The sequence below is a fragment of the Zootoca vivipara genome, chromosome 14 (genome assembly GCF_965207765.1).
Source record: "Zootoca vivipara chromosome 14, rZooViv2.hap1.1, whole genome shotgun sequence".
NCBI classification, from domain to species: Eukaryota; Metazoa; Chordata; class Lepidosauria; order Squamata; family Lacertidae; genus Zootoca; species Zootoca vivipara.
In genome coordinates, this window is record NC_142597.1 from 35,906,564 (window position 1) to 35,926,939 (window position 20,376).

General features: G+C 44.6%; 1 protein-coding gene across 4 annotated transcripts in view; it reads left to right on the top strand.

Moving 5' to 3' along the window:
* AUTS2 (activator of transcription and developmental regulator AUTS2) overlaps positions 1 to 20,376 on the top strand; it is a 734,101-nt gene that overhangs the window by 479,086 nt on the left and 234,639 nt on the right. For all 4 annotated transcript variants that reach the window (XM_088657874.1, XM_088657876.1, XM_060283030.2 and 1 more), the window contains exon 5: positions 10,245 to 10,274. In XM_088657874.1, the coding sequence (XP_088514000.1) occupies positions 10,245 to 10,274 (30 nt within the window). The remainder of the gene's footprint in view (positions 1 to 10,244; positions 10,275 to 20,376) is intronic.

Here is a 20,376-nt window from a genome sequence, read left to right on the forward strand (position 1 = left end):
GGCACGCTGAATGTCTGCCATTGGCAGCTCACTCCGCCCCCGTGGGCGACTCGCTCTGCTCCTGGCTGCAGGGCGTGCATGCCGCTCTGTGCACCCGAGTGGCTATCACACACCTGGGAGGGCACCCTCCGCGCCCGCCCCCCTTGGGAGCGCACCTGTCATGGGCAGCATGCCAAGGATATGAGAAGGCATCATTTCCCATTTCACGCTACGTTCATTGCATGCATCACAGTTTCTTTTCTGCTGCAATTTCTCTTCTGACCAAAATGGCAATCTTCGCCTCACTGTCCACTGCAGCAAAATTAAATAAATCACATAATGAATCATGTAAGTTTTGTTGCCTTTACATTATTTCACCCCATTAATTTCAATACAGAGAAAACAAAATACAAATGGGAGTGGGAATACTTCTCATTTGCGGACTGAAAGTAACAATAGCAGCAAATACTGATCTTATTCCTGGGATTTATTTCCATCCCAGACATGGAACAAATAGCTGTGGTTTAGAAGTTTATTGTCATAGCCAGAGGAGTGACAGACTTGTAGCAATAGTGTTAATAAACTAATACAGAGCACACATTCATAATATAAAACAAAACCCATTATGTAAGAGAGGGACAAGTTGTATTCAGCCACCCGAAATTGAGCAATAACAGGTCTGAGATGCCCTTTGATGTCCAGGGCTGCCTGCACACTACACTGACTGGCTCAGCATGTGTCTACCCTATGCCAACACGGGGCAAATGAACCTTTGTGTCAGGAATGAGCCAGCTCCAAGTGAAGGCTTGCAGCCAACTGCAGAAAGCAGCCAGGAACAGAGAGGGTTAGATGTTAGTCAGGCAGGGGAGGGCCAGCAGCTGCAGACTTTGGCTCTTCCTGACCCCGAAGGGCAGACTGATAAGGCAGTAGCTGAGAGCAGGCTAGAACACAGCCAAAGCTTGCAGGAAGTACAAAAAGGCATGAAAAGACTCAGAGACAGCCTCTCGGAACAGGAAGAGGTTGGAGCTGATCCAATAAGTCCAAAGAGTTGGCGAATGGGAGGGCTGTTAGATAGGAAGCCAAACAAAAAATGTAAGGGTTGTAAGTTCAATATCTTCTGTTGATGCCGGAAGGAGTCTTCAGAAGGGTCATCTTGAGTAATGATGCCGGAAGCTTTGTTAGAGCCATGCGGAACCATCTGTTTGTGTTTGCAATAAATCCTCCTTTTTAATAAACTATGCTTACTGTGTTATCAAGCTGGGAACCTAGATTCCTGACACTTTGCAATTTCTGCTCCTGTGCCTTTTTCCCATCCAAATTCTCCAACATCTCATATTGCGGTCTCTCCTCTCCCTTCTGCGTTCATTCAGTCTGCAAGTGCTCTTCTCCCACTGGTTTAAAAGCTAGAAGTGTATTTGCTCTTGCAAAATTGTCCCAGGAATTGGGCTGACAGTTCAAAAATACATCTCTGGAGCTGCAGTGTTTGTGAAACTGCAGGCCACAGACTGCACCGTGCCTTAGCTTTGTGTGGATGCATGTGCAATAGGGACGAAACACATCCATCCCTTTCCACTACCCCTAAGAGATTTAACTGCTAGAGTCTGGGGAGGAAGTTGAACCCTGAAGTATGACAACCCTAGCAGCTCATATGAAACATCTTAACAAGGTATCCTCCAAAGGCAGGTGCAGACAGGGGTAATAGTGACTAGGGAAGAGTGCAGCTGTCAGTTTTAGTTTATTTCAGTTTCTCGTTCCCTGCCTCCCCCCCCCATCTTAAGTTCAATTACAATCGTACCTTGGAAGTCGCATGGAATCCATTCCAGAAGTCCGTTCGACTTCCAAAACATTCAGAAACCAAAGCGTAGCTTCTGATTGGCTGCAGGAAACTCCCACAACCAATCGGGAGCTGCGGAAACCCCGTTGGATGTTTGGCTTCCAAAAGAACATTCGAAAACCGGAACACTCACTTCTGGGTTTTGATTGTTTGGGAGCCAAGGCGTTCAAGATCCAAGGTACAACTGTATATGGATTTCCACATCAGGTTGCAATTTAGGACTCCCTTGGAAGTTGGTAGACTCTCTTTCCTTGGATATTTTTTTTTAAGCAGAGGTTGGATGACCATCTGTCATGATGCTTCAGTTGAGATTCCTGTTTGGACTAGATGACCCTCAGGGTCCCTTCCAAGCCTGCAATTCTATGATTCTAAGCCCTCATTAAAATTTATCACCATTTTTGTGTGAAATTTCACCTAACATGCAGATTTTTTAATGCAGTTTCACAAACAGAAAGTATGTTTGTATGTTGTTTTCACTGATCTATGCATTTTAATGCACACTTCATCCCAGTATATGCATTTCATGTACACATTCCTGGGCTGGAGAAGGGCATTGCAAAATTCAGAAAAGTGCAGATTTGCAGGGATGTTATGGTTCTCAGAGTGTGTCAGAATGTGTCGATTGGGTAGGTTTACCTTTAAATGTGAGCTGCTTTGAAATTATGCCCCATCCTCAGGCACTAGGATCATTGGACTGGGATTGGCCATGATCAATAGGAAAATTTGGAGTATATATCCTAGTGCATGCTTTGATAAGGGTTTTGGTGCCTCCCTGCTCTCATTCTTAGCCCTGTTTCTTGGTCTGAGTTTCACCAAAGTATAGAATACACCAAAAAGATAATCAATAAACAACCAATACCCTCTGTGAGCTAACATAGAAATAGAATTCAAAAAAACGCTATTGTTATACGAAAACTAAGGTACACTCGTACCTTGGAAGTTGAACAGAATCTGTTCCAGAAGTCCATTCAACTTCCAAAATCAAAGCGTGGCTTCTGATTGGCTATAGGAAGCTCCTGCAGAAGCTGCAGAAGCCCCATTGGACGTTTGGCTTCCAAAAGAACGTTCAAAAACCAGAACAGTCACTTCTGGGTTTCAATCGTTCGGGAGCCGAAACGTTCGAGGACTAGGCTGTTTGAAAACCAAGGTATGACTGTATATGTTTGGCAAAACTGGCTATTATAGTCACAGCTTTGCTACATTTGCACCATAGACTTGAAACACTATTATACCTCTGTAATCACCATGGCTTCCCCCTAAAGCAATCTAGGAACTTTAGTTTGGATAAGGGTGCTGTTAGCTGTTAGGAGACTCCTGTTCCCTTTACAGTGCTACAATTCCCAGAGTTTCCTAAGAAGAGTGATTTGTTGTTTATCCACTCTGAGGATTGTAACCCCTTAAGGGGGGGGGTCCCAGGATTCTTTGGGGGAAGTCATGACTGTTTAATGTGGTGTGATACTGACTGCTTTAAATGTATGGTGCATATGGGGGTCTAAAACACTGGTGAAATGGTTCGGCTGTTCTCCTTGTCAACTGGGCTAGCCAGGGCTGATATGCTAGCAAGCCTCGAAGCTGTAAAGGACTCGTTCTCAAAGGAGCGCCATTCATTCCACCACTCATGCTGGTGTGCTCCTCGCCTGCGTCTGTTTTCATCTGTAAGGTGATTCCCTGCTTCCCCCTTTAGAAGCAAGGGTCTAATTGTGCAGCTAAAATCTAATCTTTGCCCTTTTCCGAAGCTGTCAGCTCGTCATTGGCAGATAGATGACTGAGAATATTGTTAGTAGCAAGGAGAGCATTAGATGAGGTCTGTGGGGGGTTTCCCCCTCCAGTTCCTTCAGATTTCTTAGAGCGGGGGAGAGAGGTGCATTACAATTCCCGATCTGAGCTGCAGAAGGTTTTAGGTGTCAATGATAAATGGATTTGAAATATGAAAGTGCGTTTTCTTTTTTCTTTTTTTCCTGTTCACCTTGCAATAGCCATTGAACGATGCACCCGCCTGGTGTCATTGTAAAACAACAATGCTACGCTCGGCAAATGTCACCTTCTGCTCCAAACTGTGGGTAGGCTTATATGTTAACTTCTCTTTAATGTTGGAAGCCAGCGTTTGTTCAAGGTATGCATGAATGTGCCTTAAACTGGTTCAAAGAGTTGGTCCATCCAGCGGTGGCTGTAATAAGGTATCTTGTGTCCCTGGTTGGAAGATAGAGAGATGCAGGTGGGGACATGGCTGAAATGGAGGCCACTGCAGAAAGCTGTGAGAGTATCCTTCATTGGTCCACCTACTTTTGTCTTTCACTCCACCCAATATTGGCATGTGGCCCTCAAAAAATTTACCACAAGGGACTGTGACCCTCAGGCTAGTAAAAGACCCCCCCAACTCTCTTTTATATGGGATTCCTGAATAGGATTTAATAGAAGCTTAAGGGGTGATCTGATAGCCATGTTCAAATATATAAAAGGATGCCATATAGAGGAGGGAGAAAGGTTGTTTTCTGCTGCTCCAGAGAAGCGGACATGGAGCAATGGATTCAAACTACAAGAAAGAAGATTCCACCTGAACATTAGGAAGAACTTCCTGACAGTAAGAGCTGTTCGGCAGTAGAATTTGCTACCAAGGAGTGTGGTGGAGTCTCCTTCTTTGGAGGTCTTTAAGCAGAGGCTTGACAGGCATATGTCAAGAATGCTTTGATGGTGTTTCCTGCTTGGCAGGGGGTTGGACTGGATGGCCCTCGTGGTCTCTTCCAACTCTATGATTCTATGGTCATATGATAGCCATCTAGATCAGTGATGGGCAACCTTTTGAGCTTGGTGTGTCAAAATTCGCCAAAAAACCGAGCATAGCTCAGGCGGGTAGTGTGCCACTTCAAGAAAAATAATAATAATTTCACGATATTTATAGTTTAAATAACAAAATTGTATAATTGTAATATATCACTGTATTTAATAAACCAAAAACTAATTATTTAACCAAACCAAACCAAAAAACCCTTATTTATCACAAAGTGCCCAGAGTTGTTGAGCTTTTTGGGGGGAGCTGGTGACCAAAGTTTTGGAGGTTTTTTGGGGGTGCAAAAGTTGCTTTGCTTTTTTGGGGGGATGCCCCAAAGCTGCTGTGCTTGGGGGGGGGGGAGAGAGAACAGAAATAAATGGCAAATAATACCTTCGCTGGAACTAACACGCAGCACCGACATAGTCTGCCAAAGCGCCAAAACCCCGGCATAGAACGGGTTAAAAAACGAACCCTGTTACACCCAATCATTGTCTGCCAAAGCGCCAGAAAAACAGCACAGAAAGGGTTAAAAACCAATCTCTGGCTACCAGCAGCAGCAACAACAAAAAAGGATCCAGGTTTTAACAGCGGAGACAAGCTGTAGCGTGAGGAGGAGTGGGAGAACCAATGGGGGGGGGGGACAACAACAGCGCGAATGGGCCATGTCATAGGTTCGCCATCACTGATCTAGGTAAAGGTAAAGGTAATTTGAAGGCTTGTCCTATAGAGTCAAACTTAGTTTTCTGATGCTGCAGAGTTGAGGGCTTCTTTAAACAGTCAACATTTCCCCCAAAGAATCCTGAGAACTATGGTCTGCTAAGGATGCTGATCGGTTCTTTTTTTCTAGAAAAGTAGGTGATGGTACTCATCATGAAGTTTGTTACAGTAAGTGTCACACATTTTAAAAACAAAAAACAAAGGTTTCGGTACTGTGTATTCTTGAGTACACCTTGGGTGGGGGGGAAAGCGCTGATGTTGAGAGATTTGAGGAGACTCCTGCTCCCCATTCCCTGGGACCTGGGATTAACGAACAAAGCGAAACACAACCGTCCTTTGAAATTTGGACTTCTCTGAATTGTGCGACGCAATTCTCCAACAAAACAATGTTGCAACAGTGCATATATTAGGGTGAACATCTTGCCCCCACCCCCACCCCAGCACATCACTAAGAAATGTGCATACAAAAATGGGCTTATTTGGAGAAATTTGCATCAGAGCACTGATGAATTCTTAGGAGGATTTAAACAAAAGCAACACACAAATGGTTGCGGAAATATGGAGAGGTGAATTTATAGTTGGGGAAAATAAGAAACCAAGAGAATCGAAATGGGCAGATCCTTTTATCCTTGACTACCTTATGTAACTGTGCCCATATATCGCCTTGCTGTTGGAACGAAGTGACTCTTCACAGCTGTGGGTTTTCTCTCTCTCATTTCGCCCCCTCATTCTCATCAACACTTTTTTTTTCCCAGAGATGCATGGCTCTGTGTTCAGGGCTCCCAGCATTTCCTCCAGGAGCCTGGCCGGGTGAACATTTGGAGCTGTTTGCCGAGTGTGTTTATTGCCTCTGCATAATTTATGAGCTGGAGGGTCTTTTCTGACCATCGTTCATCTCTGCCAGGCGCTGGCATGGCAGGCTCTGGAGGACTGAGCTGTAAATTGGATGGCCCGATCATGCTGAGAGAACCGGCAAAGTCCTTGGGTCAGTGTGGGAATTTACTGCCACAAATGGAACTTGTTTTCACACTGAGCCATGTGAGCTCTAGCCTGGTTGGACTTCCCTTGGCAAACCCCTATGGCTTGGCGAAGCCACGAAGCTGTCAGTCAACAGGCAAGATGAGAGGCTGGATATTCTCTCCTCTTTTGCTCTCCTCCTTTTTTTTTTTTTAATCGGCTTGGCACCTGTACTGCTTCCATAATGGATATCAGTCGGTCTCGGTCTTTCACCATATGCTTAGCTCTAGAGACAAGGTGCTGCTGGGTATAGCGGTAATGATTTGATGGAGGAATTAAGTGGACCTTGAAATTAGAACTGGACTGTCAGAAGAGGCAGGGAAGTTTAATACATTGGCAATGGAAATGATGGTTCCCGGGGATTGCATTGCTGCTAGCGCGCACTCTGCAGCATCACCGCAGTGCAGGAAAACATTGTCCTGGAAAATTCAGATGGTGTTGATTAGTTTCACAGTGAGATGTAATGAGTTGTGGGATGGGCAGGTGGCAGAAGAGAGAGAGAGAGAGATGCTCTCTTTCCCCAAGTAAGCCTACTACGCTCAATGCACAAACACGTAAATGGGAATGAAATGATACACCAACATGATGTGACTGGTATAACGCTTTGACGGACCCTAGCTCAGTAGCAGAATACGTGCTGTGCAAGCAGAAGTTTCCTGGTTCAATCCCTGGCATCTGCAGGCAGGGCTGGAGAAGTCTGAACCACAGTCAGACTAGATCAAGGGTGCGGAATGTGTGCTCCCTCCATGTTGTTGAACAGCAGCCCTCACCAGCCACAGTCAGCTTGGCCAATGGTCAGTGCTGGTGGAAGATGGAATCCAACAACATCTCAGTGGCTACAGGTTCCCCATCCCTGGAATAATAATAATAATAATAATAATAATAATAATAATAATAATAATAATTTATACCCCGCCCTCCCCAGTCAAAACCGGGCTCAGGGCGGCTAACACCAATAAAATTACAATAAGACATAAAGGAAAAGAAAACAATTAATTAAAATACAGATTAAAATACAAGATTAAAATTTAAAATGCAGCCTCATTTTAAGTAGTCCATAAATCCAAACCATGAGGGAGGGAAACACAGGGGTCAGACTGAATCCAACCCATAGGCCAGGTGGAACAGCTCTGTCTTGCAGGCCCTGCGGAAAGATGACAAATCCCGCAGGGCCCTGGTCTCCTGTGAAAGAGTGTTCCACCAAGTTGCGGCCAAACCTGAAAAGGCCCTGCCCTAGTTGAGGCCAATCTAGCCACCTTATGGCTTGGGATCTCCAGAATATTGTTGTTTGTGGAGCTTAAGGTCCTCCGCAGGGCATACCAAGAGAGGCGGTCCCGTAGGTACGAGGGTCCCAAGGCGCATAGTGCTTTAAAGGTCAAAACCAGCACCTTAAACCTGATCCTGTACTCCACCAGGGAGCCAGTGCAGCTGGTAAAACATTGGATGAATGTGATCCCGCGGCCCAGACCTCGTAAGGAGCCTCGCCGCAGCATTCTGCACCCGCTAGAGTTTCTGGATTAAGAATTCAATGTGGTATAAGACAGCTTCCTTTGTCCCTGTGACTGCTGAGTTTTGCATTGGGCCAAAGCTTATGTGTTATCCTTAACATAAATGTATCCATCCATGATTCTGGTTGCAATCCTAAACACATTTCATATGGAGTAAGTCCCATTCCACAGTGGGACGTGTGAGGATCATACTGCACATTGCTCTATGAGTAACCAGGCCAGTAACCAGGAATTATGTGGTCCAGAGAGCCTAAGAGAGTCGTGAATCAACCAGAAAGCCACCAAATAATTAGACTTATATATAAAAGGATGTCATATAGAGGAGGGAGAAAGGTTGTTTTCTGCTGCTCCGGAGAAGCGGACATGGAGCAATGGAAAGAAGATTCCACCTAAACATTCAAAATAACTTCCTGACAGTAAGAGCTGTTCGGCAGTGGAATTTGCTGCCAAGGATTGTGGTGGAGTCTCCTTCTTTGGAGGTCTTTAAGCAGAGGCTTGACAGCCATCTGTCAGGAATGCTTTGATGGTGTTTCTTGCTTGGCAGGGGGTTGGACTGGATGGCCCATGTGGTCTCTTCCAATTCTATGATTCTATTAATCATGTAATTGCACTCTGTTGGGTTTACTCCCAGGTAATGAAGCCTTCACTTTTAAAACAGTGCTGGGGGATCTGTCATTCTCTAGATGCAGTTGGATTCCAGTTCCCATCGGCCCCGGCCAGCATTGTCAGGGAAGATGTGAGTTGAAGTCCCAATAAATTTGGGTGGTCATAGTTAGCCACCCTTTAATGTGTGTGTGTGTGTGTGTTGGCCTTTGCAGTGGTTGCCATTTCAGATGCAGTGGACAGAGCAAGTTATCATTTAGTTGGAGCAAATCACTATTCACAAGCAGTTGGGGAGCATGCCTTCGCCACATTTCTTTTTGTAGCTCCACAAGTGCAAGGGCTAGGCTTGCTTTAGGAAAGAGAAAATAAAAAAAAATCCTTCCAGTAGCACCTTAGAGATCAACTAAGTTTGTCATACGGTAGGTATGAGCTTTCGTGTGCATGCACACTTCTTCATCTGGTGCTACTGGAAGGATTTTTTTAAAAAAAAATTTGACGGCGTCAGACCAACACGGCTACCTACCTGTAACTAGTATTTAGGAAAGAGAGTGAGAGAACTGAGCCATTGGGGATGATCCTGGAATATCACTGCATGGTGGCCGAAGGTCAGGCCCTGTTAGGGTTGCCAGACTCAATAGAGGACAGGACTTCTGTGCCTTTAATTGCCCTGTCCAGAAGAGGGCAACGAAAATGGTCAAAGGCCTGGAAACGATGCCTTATGAGGAACGGCTTAGGGAGCTGGGCATGTTTAGCCTGGAGAAGAGAAGGTTAAGGGGTGATATGATAGCCATGTTCAAATATATAAAAGGATGTCATATAGAGTAGGGAGAAAGGTTGTTTTCTGCTGCTCCAGAGAAGCGGACATGGAGCAATGGATTCAAACTACAAGAAAGAAGATTCCACCTAAACATTAGGAAGAACTTCCTGACAGTAGGAGCTGTTTGGCAGTGGAATTTGCTACCAATGAGTGGGGTGGAAAGTGGAGTCTCCTTCTTTGGAGGTCTTTAAGCAGAGGCTTGACAGCCATATGTCAAGAATGCTTTGATGGTGTTTCCTGCTCGGCAGGGGGTTGGACTGGATGGCCCTTGTGGTCTCTTCCAACTCTACGATTCCATGATTCTATGCTCTCTTTTGAGTCTGGAAACCTTAAAGAGAAACCAGCAGACCCTTTGCTTGGAAATTAAACAAAGGGTCTGCTGGTTTCTCTTTAAGGTTTCCAGACTCAAAAGAGAGCAGGGCAATTAAAGGCACAGAAGTCCTGTCCTCTATTTAATCTGGCAACCCTAGGCCCTGTAGATGCAGCCCTGGTGAGCATTTGTTAATATATATTACATGAAAAGGTCCTTTGAACCATTCTTGTTCCTTTCCCATGAATATGTGAAAGTTGTGAATGCATGTTCTAGCCAACCTAGATTGTGTTTATGCAAAGATTGGAGTGTCCTTCATGTGTTGCTTTAGGAGACTGGGAACAAAGCGGCAAAACACCATGTATGGGGTAAATACTTTCTACACGCAAAGGAGATGCTCTACTAATATAGCCTGCTTTCCTCAAGAACCCACATGGCTGGAGTCTCACACTTGCTGCAATATGGCAGCCACTTCCTAGAATTGTCGTTCTTTTCCAGCCCACTTTTCGTGGTCTGTGCAATGCGTGGGCCCAGATACTTTTTTTCAGCCCCGTGGAAAAGCTTCGTGTGTATTTTCAGAACTCTCTAGACCTTGGAATTAACATACAGTTCTTTGTGCATTCTTCTTCATCATCTTTTTATTAAAAAAACCCACAACCCTAATGTTTTCCTTTTCCTTTCTATTACAGTGTGACAGTGATAGTGATCAAGAAGAAAAGGTAAAGACAGACTTCCAATGCATGTTCCTGATCTGTTGTTTCTGATGTGTTTCAGGATCTTTCCATCTTCTCTCTAGGAAGCACATTTTGATGTGGTCTGCACATTACGGCTGCATTCAGATGTCACTTCATCCTGCCTTCCCAGAGTTTTTCTTACTCATTTCCATGTTGATTATTCTAAGGGGGGGGGGGGACTATATTTGACATCTTGAAAACCCAGTCCTTGGAGTTTTGCTCTGTACTTTCCCCATGGTTTCCATGAATCACACTACCATGACTCCGAGGGCAAAAAAATGGGGGCAGTATCCTGGCATACAGTTCTTTCCCACCGTGGTGGCATAGGGTTCAAAAAGCCACGGTTCCATAATGCAACAGGTACTGCAATGTAAAAGGAACATTGGAAATCAGGGCATTGGCATTAAAAGCAGGAAAACAAATGGAATTAACTCATTGTCCCCAAATTATTATTATTATTGTCTGAATGCAGCCTATATTTGATGTGCTCGGTCCATCGTGCCTTTTTTAAAATGTTCTACACAAGGATCATGTCCTGTGGTTGGTCAAGGCACAGAGGCAGATTATTCACTCGTCTGCCATACCCTACTGGACCCTTAATCTTCTTTCTTCAAGGGCCTCTGACAATTTTGGAGTCAGACACCCTTGCTTCTTTGCTGAGCCTGTACAGATTTCTCAACATTAATGGAGAAAGATCCACCTCTTAGGAGGTGATGATAACAGAGCCTGACAGGTTCATTTTTAAAGGGAACTAGTTCTATTTTAAGTTCAGCCTGTCCAAAAGGGAACTAATTCCAGGTCATGTTCATCCCTTTACAAAATAAACTAGTTCTTCACAGCTCAATCCAAGTTCATCAAAATGATCCTCAGAAAATTCTTCCATCATTTAGAATGCTGCCAGTTAGTGTTCTGAAGTATAAAATATACTTAAGAAGACTTGGAAAACAGCAACACACACACACACACACACACACACACACACACACACACACACACACGAGTGGACCATAAATTGCTGAATTTATTTCGCCCCAACAATTATGATCTTTAAGCACAAATTTCCAAAGGGTATAAAGAGGAAAAGGCACGTGTAAGAGAGTGAACTTCAAGGTGAACTAGAAATTATTCCAGATTCTGCCCCCAAAATGAACTTATTTTAGTTTACATGACAGGAACTACTTTCAGCTGTAATTGAGAGGTTTTTGAACTAATTCAGTTAACTTTGTTGAACCAAACCAGTTCATTCCAAGGCACTAAGTGAAAGCAGATCCAACATGCGGTTATGGACAAATGGCAAAATATTATGGGTTTTTTTTGGGTGGGGTGGGGTGGGAGAGATCATTCAAGTTCAGATCCAAGTATCACAGCTGTTCTTGCAAAAGCTGTAACTTTCAATCTCTACAATGATTTGGAAGATGTCTGTCGGTCGGTCTGTCTTTAAATGATCGTATCATAAGAGAAATTAAGATAATTTCCTAGTAGATAAATTTCATTTCACTTTACGCTCATGCCATCCTGACGTTGTTGTTGTTTTTTTTACCTAATTCTGAAATAGCATCTAAGAAAAACGTAGCTATGGCCACCTGCTGAACGTGCTCCACAGTTCCAACTGTACTAATTTTTAATACTGTTGTTTGAAAGATTGACACCTGTCCTTTCAACAACATTTTGAAGCTAGTTATTGAATGTTGATGTCTGAACAAAAGGACAGGAAGTATTCCTACTAGCATATTTAATTTTAAAAATACATGGGAATATATTGCATCTTGAGACACATTGATTTTATGCAATAGGACTGATACACTGTGTGAGAACATTTCATAATCAGATGTCATTTGTTAAACCACTGGTCATCAGGGGCTGATCAATGACTACCTATGAACTGCTTAGGTAGGTGAAATATGAGTACTACAACAACCTCCTCTACCAGTCCTGTTGGTTTGGGGTTTTTGGTTTTGGGGTGATGTAAACAGTCATAAAGAATGCAAGATGTCCTCTCAGACCTGTTGCATTATTGAAATATAAGTTAACAACACACACACACACACACACGATAACTCCCATGGCAATATTTGTTGGTATAATGATTTCTTCAAGGAAAGCAACTGTACATCTGATCAGCTTGAGATGGAAAGTGATGCATTTTTGTTAGCTTATCTATGGTTTGTATCAACAGTTCTTTAGCAATAAATTCTTGTTATTCAACTTTTTACTCATCAGGATTCTGCTGTTGGTTGGTTGAATTTTTAAGCCACTCATGATCAAATTATACCACAATGGCTTTTGTTCAGTAACTGCTCCACACTGTCTGTTTGTGTCTGTTGTAAAGACCTTCCAGACTGCAACATTATTATAACTACTATGGTGATCTGATCTTGCATGTAGACTATTATCCCAGCTGCAATAATTTAATACAATTGGATTTGGGGAGGGAAGATAGGGGAGAAAAATACAAAGTATTATATAAATCTCCCACTTTTCACCAACTAGGTCTCAAAGGACCTTGCATGGATTAAAAAATACAGTATTTTTGGCATCCATTTTGTCTCAAGAAACAGTGGATTGTGTGCCAGGGGGTGAAGCCAAACTGTCGTATTAGCACCGAAGGGACCTCCCCAGGGTACAAGCCTGAGTAATGTGCATGAAGGTCCTGGACTGCCCAGATGAAATAACCCCACTCGTGGTCTCATTGGTGTGGTCGAAAGGAAAGCAGAGCAATATGTTTGATACCAGCTTGGCTGCAGGCCTTGCTTGAAGAAAGCATTCAAGGCACCATCCAACCGTCTTAGGGACTCCACTATGGATTTGTGCAGGGTTGATATCCTGCAGGGCAGCGGAGGTTTAGGACCAGAGTTTTCCTTCTCCTAGATGGGCTCCCTTCCCAGGTTGACGAGCCCCCATCTGCTCCTCACTTCCCTCTACAGCAGGCATCCCCAAACTTTGGCCCTCCAGATGTTTTGGACTAGAATTCCCATCTTCCCCAACCACTGGTCTTGTTAGCTAGGGATCATGGGAGTTTTAGGCCAAAACATCTGGAGGGCTGCAGTTTGGGGATGCCTGCTCTACAGCACATGCAGAAACCACCTTCTTGACCATTGGACCCATTATTAGTTTTGTCCACTCAGCCTGCCAGAACCTGTCTTCACATGCACTGGGTCGCACTGGGCATGGAGCCTGTGGGGTGCTGCAGGGGGGAACCACAGCTATGATGTAGAATGGAAGACGAGAGGTGGAGGTGTGCTGAAATTTAGTGTCACACAGGGCGCAGCTAAAATCTGAGACCCCAAGATCTGCCACTGACATAGATCAGGAATTCTATCAGAAAACTAAGGTACAAGGCTTACTAGTTCTAAGCTATGACCTTGTCTCAGCACCCAAGCTTGGCCTTTAGACTGACTTGCTCTTTCAGACTGACTTCCGGTTTGACTTTTGCCCCCTGATTCATTTTAGATTGCTGTCCCTGATGGCAAGAACCTTTTCAGTTGTGGGTCTGAGTCCCACCTGGCACCTTCATTGATGTCTTTTTTGTTGTTGTTATTTTATTATTTGTTGAGACTTACCTTTTATCCTGGGCTTTCATTGGACTGAACTGATTTCGTTCTGTTGCTGGTGTGTTGCCAAAGCTTTCTGCTGCTTTCCCTCCCCTTTTTAAAAAGGGTGTGTTTATGAATTGCAGCCGTTTGTATGAAAATGTTGGCTTGTTTCAATGGTAAACAGCGACTAACAAATCCAATGAATGAAAATAATTTTATTCAGAGGGGCTTTGGCTCAGACCATAAGAAAAAAGCTTGTTGTTTCTGAACAGCATTGGGGCTTAATCTTTGCAAATGCACCCTTCCCAATCCAGAACTTGGCCACATCGCTGACACATTTTTCACGGTAAGACAATGAGTTTTTTTTGGGGGGGGGGGTTGATTTCATTTTGTTCTGCATGCTGGTTTTGACTCAATGGTTGCAAAGTCATTCTACATCTTTTTTTTTTTAAAAAAGCTCCCTTATCCAATGAGGTTGTGGGTACAGAATTGTTGTATATAGACAGATATAGTTGTGGTTGCCCATTGCAGGGATATGACGGCTTGGTGTATTCATTGTGAATTCAGTGTACATTGCCTGAGAGAGAGAGAGAGAGAAGTGACACATCATCATTTGAATGGGTCAAGCATATTCAGATGAAGACGAATGGCGCTTATTTGATTTCTTTAAATCGGAAATGAAAAAAGTGCTCCCTGGAGAAATCATGTTCTCCCTGACTTAGACGATAGACCGAGGCAAGGCCTGCAGATAAGAACAGGCATTTGTCTTTTTTTTTAATAAAAAAAAATCTCTGAAGGACGGTCGAGACTGTCAGCTCGCTGACATGTGCATTATCCATGTCATTTTAAACAAAGTGACCTGGAGAAAAGAGCACTCTGGCGTGACATGATAATGGTCTGTTGGATGACAGGTAAAGTACACGCCATAAAGAGAGGCTGTGTGTTATTCCTTTGTTTAAATGACAAGTCAGAGTTTCCTTTCATCCAGACGGGCGGCGATCTCTCAGATCTTCCTTCTTCGGGGTGTGGGTTTGGGGTAGCATCAGAAAATGACAGGAGATGTTAGCAATAACAATAAAAGAGGGATCCTTAAATACATCACATGGGCAGGTACCAGAAGCTGGCCTGAACAGACACTGGCTGAGGGACCAGGGGATCAGAAAGGTCCATTGCCAAGCCTTCCAACAGTACCCCTGGGCCCCTGGGCCCTATCTGTTGCCATCAGAGATGCTGCCCAGCCTGGCTTCTTTGCCACCAGTTGCTCACCGCCTCTCACTCCTCCCCCAGGCATGCGTACCACTTGCTATGTGCACGGAGCTATTGCCATGTCAGATTGCCCAAGATGCAATTTCCAACCATGTTGAGAAATAATGCGAGGACAGGTGGGGGGGGGGGCGACACACAGAAAGTTACCATATACTACCTTGATTCGTCTAGCTCAGCCTTGCCTACACAGTGACTCTCTCAAGGGTCTCTTGCAGCCCTACCTGGAGATGTTGGGGATAGAGCCTGGGACCTCCTGCATGCAAAACATCAGTTCCGCCAAAGTGTTGTGGCTGCTTTCTGCCGTCGATCCCTCATCTCCCGAGTGGTCATCACCAGTGCTCCCTGTGGTCCAGCCTGCTGTCTAGTGTTTCTTGCCTTTATTTGGGAGAACTGTATGGACAGGACTACTGGTGCAAGGATGGGGATAAAATTCAAGGCCAGCATAGCAGTGTTAAGGAGGTTCTGCTCTTGATACCGGCTGGGGTAAAGAGACAGAGGGGATATGTGGGGCTCACGGGCTTGAACGCCTCCTCAGTAGTCTTTATACGCATCACATTCTCTCCAGAGGTGATGGTACATTCTGTTTCCTGACATATTTTCCCCTTAGCAACTCATTGTCATAGGTATTGGTAACACGAGCCCCACTCTCCCCTCCCTCCCCACAATGCAGGCACACACTGTCCCCTGCCTCCCCCCCTTCTCTCCCTTTCTTTTTCTTTCTTTCTTCTTTTTGGTGCCCATTTTGTGTCGAAAATTTGTATTTACTTTGGGAATGTAATTTGTTCCTCATGGATAATATGACCCTTAGCGGCGCTGGATCATGGGTTAGTTGAAGTGATATTTTCCGCTAATGGTAGTCGTACATCATTGCTGTCAGCTCGGGTTAGGAGGAAAGCACATTACAGCTCCATTTTACCTCTGCAGGCATCGGGGATTATTTGCCATGAGTAAGTGTGACATGACCGCACTACAGAGTGCATTAAAATTTTACTAGCTTCTCCAGCAAGTTCCCCGACTCCTGCCGGCGCTTCAGGCAGGCATGCTGACGGATACCTCCAAGGGCCTAACTGCCCACACCAAGGAGACTCAATGTCAGCGGGGAAAAACAGGCTCTGCTCCTTCTCCCCCTCTCCTTGTCATTTTTACCCCCTTCGGTGGCAAGGCCCTCCTCTGATGTTAGGCTAAACTGTCATGGAAGGCAGGCCACGGCAGGAGCATCTCGTATCCATTCGGATGCAAGCACTGATCTCTTCCCAAGTGAGGAAAGGCAAGTTATTGGACAGAGACTGAATACAAGGCAAGGCAAATCGAGGCAAGTCCTTGCTATGAGAGTAGCATCTAGTAGAAGGGGCATCCAGTATTGCATGGGCAGACTCTCCACCTGTCGGCTTTCAAGTCTCCCTTTTATAATTTAAGGTGCTGATCATAGCAAGCAATGAATGCACACTCCATTCCCCTCCGCAGGCAATCATAGAATGGTAGACTTCGAAGGTGCCGCAAGGGTTACTGCAGGTAGAAGTAAAGGTAAAGGTACCCCTGACTCTGGGGTTGCGGTGCTCATCTCGCTCTATAGGCCGAGGGAGCTGGCATTTGTCCGCAGACAGCTTCCGGGTCATGTGGCCAGCATGACTAAGCCACTTCTGGCGAACCAAAGCAGCACACGGAAACGCCGTTTATCTTCCCACCAGAGTGGTACCTATTTATCTACTTGCACTTTGACGTGCTTTCGAACTGCTAGGTGGGCAAGAGCTGGGACCGAGCAACAGGAGCTCACCCCGTCGTGGGGATTCGAACTGCCGACCTTCTGATCAGCAAGTCCTAGGCTCTGTGGTTTAGACCACAGCACCACCCGTGTCCTGCTCCCGCAATGCAGGAACCACCGCTAAATAATTGCGGACAGATGGCCACCAAACCTCTGCTTCTGCTTCGGCCTGCAGTTCTCTGACCTCTCTGACTTGTTATCCTGAATTGTTATCCTAGGCACTGCTACTGCCTAGTTCTACACTTCCTCCATTTAGATTGACTGGAACATACATGTATCCAGTTCGTTAGATGGTAAATGAAGTCACAAATCACTACGACACATCCTGCTTTGGATACCTTCTTCATTTCATTCTCCATCTCAGTACAGTGGTACCTCAGTTCTCGAATATAATCCACGTTTGGGTTCCGAAAAATGTTTGAAAACAGAAGCAGTTACTTCTGGGTTTTCAGTGTTCGAGAACCGAAATATACGACAACAGAGGTACCTCGGCTCCAGAACACCTTGGGAGTCGGACATTTCAGCTCCTGAACGATCAAAAACCGGAAGTGAATGTTCTGGTTTTTGAACTTTTTTGGGGGGAGCCAAATGTCCGGCATGGCATCCGCTATTGCAATCAGGAACCAATCGGAAGTTGCGCCTTGGTTTCCAAATTTGTCAGAAGTCGAATGGACTTCCAGAACGGATTCCGTTTGACTTCCCAGGTACATCATATTGGACCTTTGGGGCAGGGGCAGTGAAAGTACATCTCCAGGACTGCATTATTTTGGGGGCCTGTTTCCACTACCAGTAGTGATTCTGTTTCAGTACAGAAGTCTGATCCCTTTTGGTTTTCTAACTTGTTTTACTTCTCTTCAACGCTATCCTCAAGACATCCTCCCTGTCCTTCTTATACAGTTGGAGTGACTAATCCTTGAAAGTCTTAAGGGGTCCTGTATATGACAGCCCTCCCCTGCAAATACTTTACTGGATGTGCACACATTTTCCTAGGCAGTGGCACAGCACAAAGAGCACCCAGTCACTTCCGTCACTGGGCTCTATTATTGAAATTGGCCTCTCCATGGCAACCAGGAAGTGACCTCTTCAGACAACGGAATGACTTTTCTTTTCTTATTTATGCAACTATGATCTCCTGGGTGACGTGGGCACTGTTAGGCAGTTAAATGCACATACTGTACATACTCTGTCTGTTTCCCTCCCCACCCCACCCCTCCACGTGGTCCTGAGCACTGGCAACTTCTGCTATGCCACTCACCATGCTTAAGTCATTCCAAGAGTCTACCCATTGGTTCCATCCCACCCTCCATCTGCCTCTATAAGCTCAGGCTGAAAAGAAGTTCCTTAGCCCTGGTTAAATAAGGATTCCTACAATTTCAGTGACCATAGCTGCCAAGTTATCCCTTTTTTACAGGGATTTTCCCTTATGCTGAATAGGCTTCCTCGCGAGAAAAGTGAAAACTTGGCAGCTATGTCAGTGACTATCTGGATTGTCACCAGAGGAAAATAGTAAGCTCCCTCACTGCAGATCAGAAATATTTCACTCTGCGATTAAGCACAGATACGTGCACTTAGAACAATTCAGAAGGGAAAAAAGGTTGAAGATAATCAGAACTTTGGTCTTTTTTTCTCCTAGCATGGGAAAGAATTGAGGGTTTGGGGGGACTGCAGAGATTCTCTAAGAACCTGGCCCAATTGTTCAAGTTATTGAGATTCTTTGCTCTTGTTCAACAGCATTCATAAACAGCTCAATATTTTGAAAGCCTCTAAGCAGTATGCAACATAAACACGATTAAATGATGAAAACCAAAATCCTTTTAAAAACTTCTAGAGCTGTAGTGTGGAATCACATGAAAACAAGAATTCAAACAAATTAAAACAGAATCCAATCTTATGGCTCAGGGAAAACCTGGACAGAAAGTTACAAGACACTAGAAGCAGCTGATGGTTGGAGAAATTGTAGAAGACATTGGAGGCTACCTGGTGCAGGACATACGTAGACATATGGCAGGATTTTTATTGTTCTTTATTGATGAATAAGTGATAAATGGCTAATCTCCTCTCCAATTAGCTGTCTAAGCAAATCTCTACTTGTAATTTGTGCCATGCAGGGAAAGTTGGAGCACCAGAAAATTCCCTCCAACCACCCACTTGGCTGACACATTAGAGCAGTGTTTCTCAACCAGTGTGCCTCCAGATGTTTTGGGACTACAACTCCCATCATCCCTAGCTAGCAAGACCAGTGGTCAGGAATGATGGGAGTTGTAGTCTCAAAACATCTGGAGGCACACTGGTTGAGAAACACTGCATTAGAGTAGAGGTTGACTCCTCAAAGGAGGCTGCTGTAACTGTTTGTACCTCTTCAAATTCCTCATTGAGCATGGAGATAGTGTGTAGAGGGTTCAGGGGGCTCTGGAGGCAAGGTCTCAGGCAGAGTCTAATCCAAGTACTCCACAGGTCCTAAGAATCCAGGGACCCCTGGAGTAGGGCACATCATTTTAAGGTGTGCGCACAACTTAATTCTTGCATGTTTCTTCTGTGAAAGGTCTTAAAAATACGTTTTGGGATGTGAGGAATCCAAACCTGCTCTTATGTTTTGTGACTGGGCAACATTTAGCTTGGTAGGTTGATGTTTGATGAAGAAGCACATGAATTGCTTTCAGAAAACCAATGAATTTTAATTTTACCTTCTGAAAATGCCAGGCAACGCTAAGTAATAATAATATATATCACTGCAAGTACTTAGCAATCATTTTTAATGATTTCTGAGCAATTCCGCACACATTTTACTTACCAAGCAAAACTAAATTATATTAACCTAACCAAAATACCTTTTGAATTCCCTGGCCATGCTACAACTTTTTTTTTTAATGCCCCCATTTTTGGAAGTTGAAAGTTGAAAAAAAAACAACATGCTGCAGTCCCAGAGGCTTTTCTCTCAACTCCTGAACCTGCACCCTTTTCTCTAGCTCTTGCTGACCTGCACCCAGATCCTAGAATCATAGAGTTGGAAGAGACCACAGGGGCCATCCAGTCCAACCCCCTGCCAAGCAGGAAACACCATCAAAACATTCTTGACATATGCCTGTCAAGCCTCTGCTTAAAGACCTCCAAAGAAGGAGACTCCACCACACTCCTTGGTAGCAAATTCCACTGCCGAACAGCTCTTACTGTCAGGAAGTTCTTCCTAATGTTTAGGTGGAATCTTCTTTCTTGAAGTTTGAATCCATTGCTCCGTGTCCGCTTCTCTGGTGCAGCAGAAAACAATCTTTCTCCCTCTTCTATATGACATCCTTTTATATATTTGAACATGGCTATCATATCACCCCTTAACCTTCTCTTCTCCAGGCTAAACATACCCAGCTCCCTAAGCCGTTCCTCATAAGGCATTGTTTCCTGATCCCCAACTTCTGACTGCTGAGAGCAACCTCAGCTGGTGTCAGTGAAGGAACTGCTGACAGAGGAAGGTTTCTCTCCATTGGTGGTACTGAACTCCACAAGTCACTAGCCTTTTCTCCTGAGTCATTCT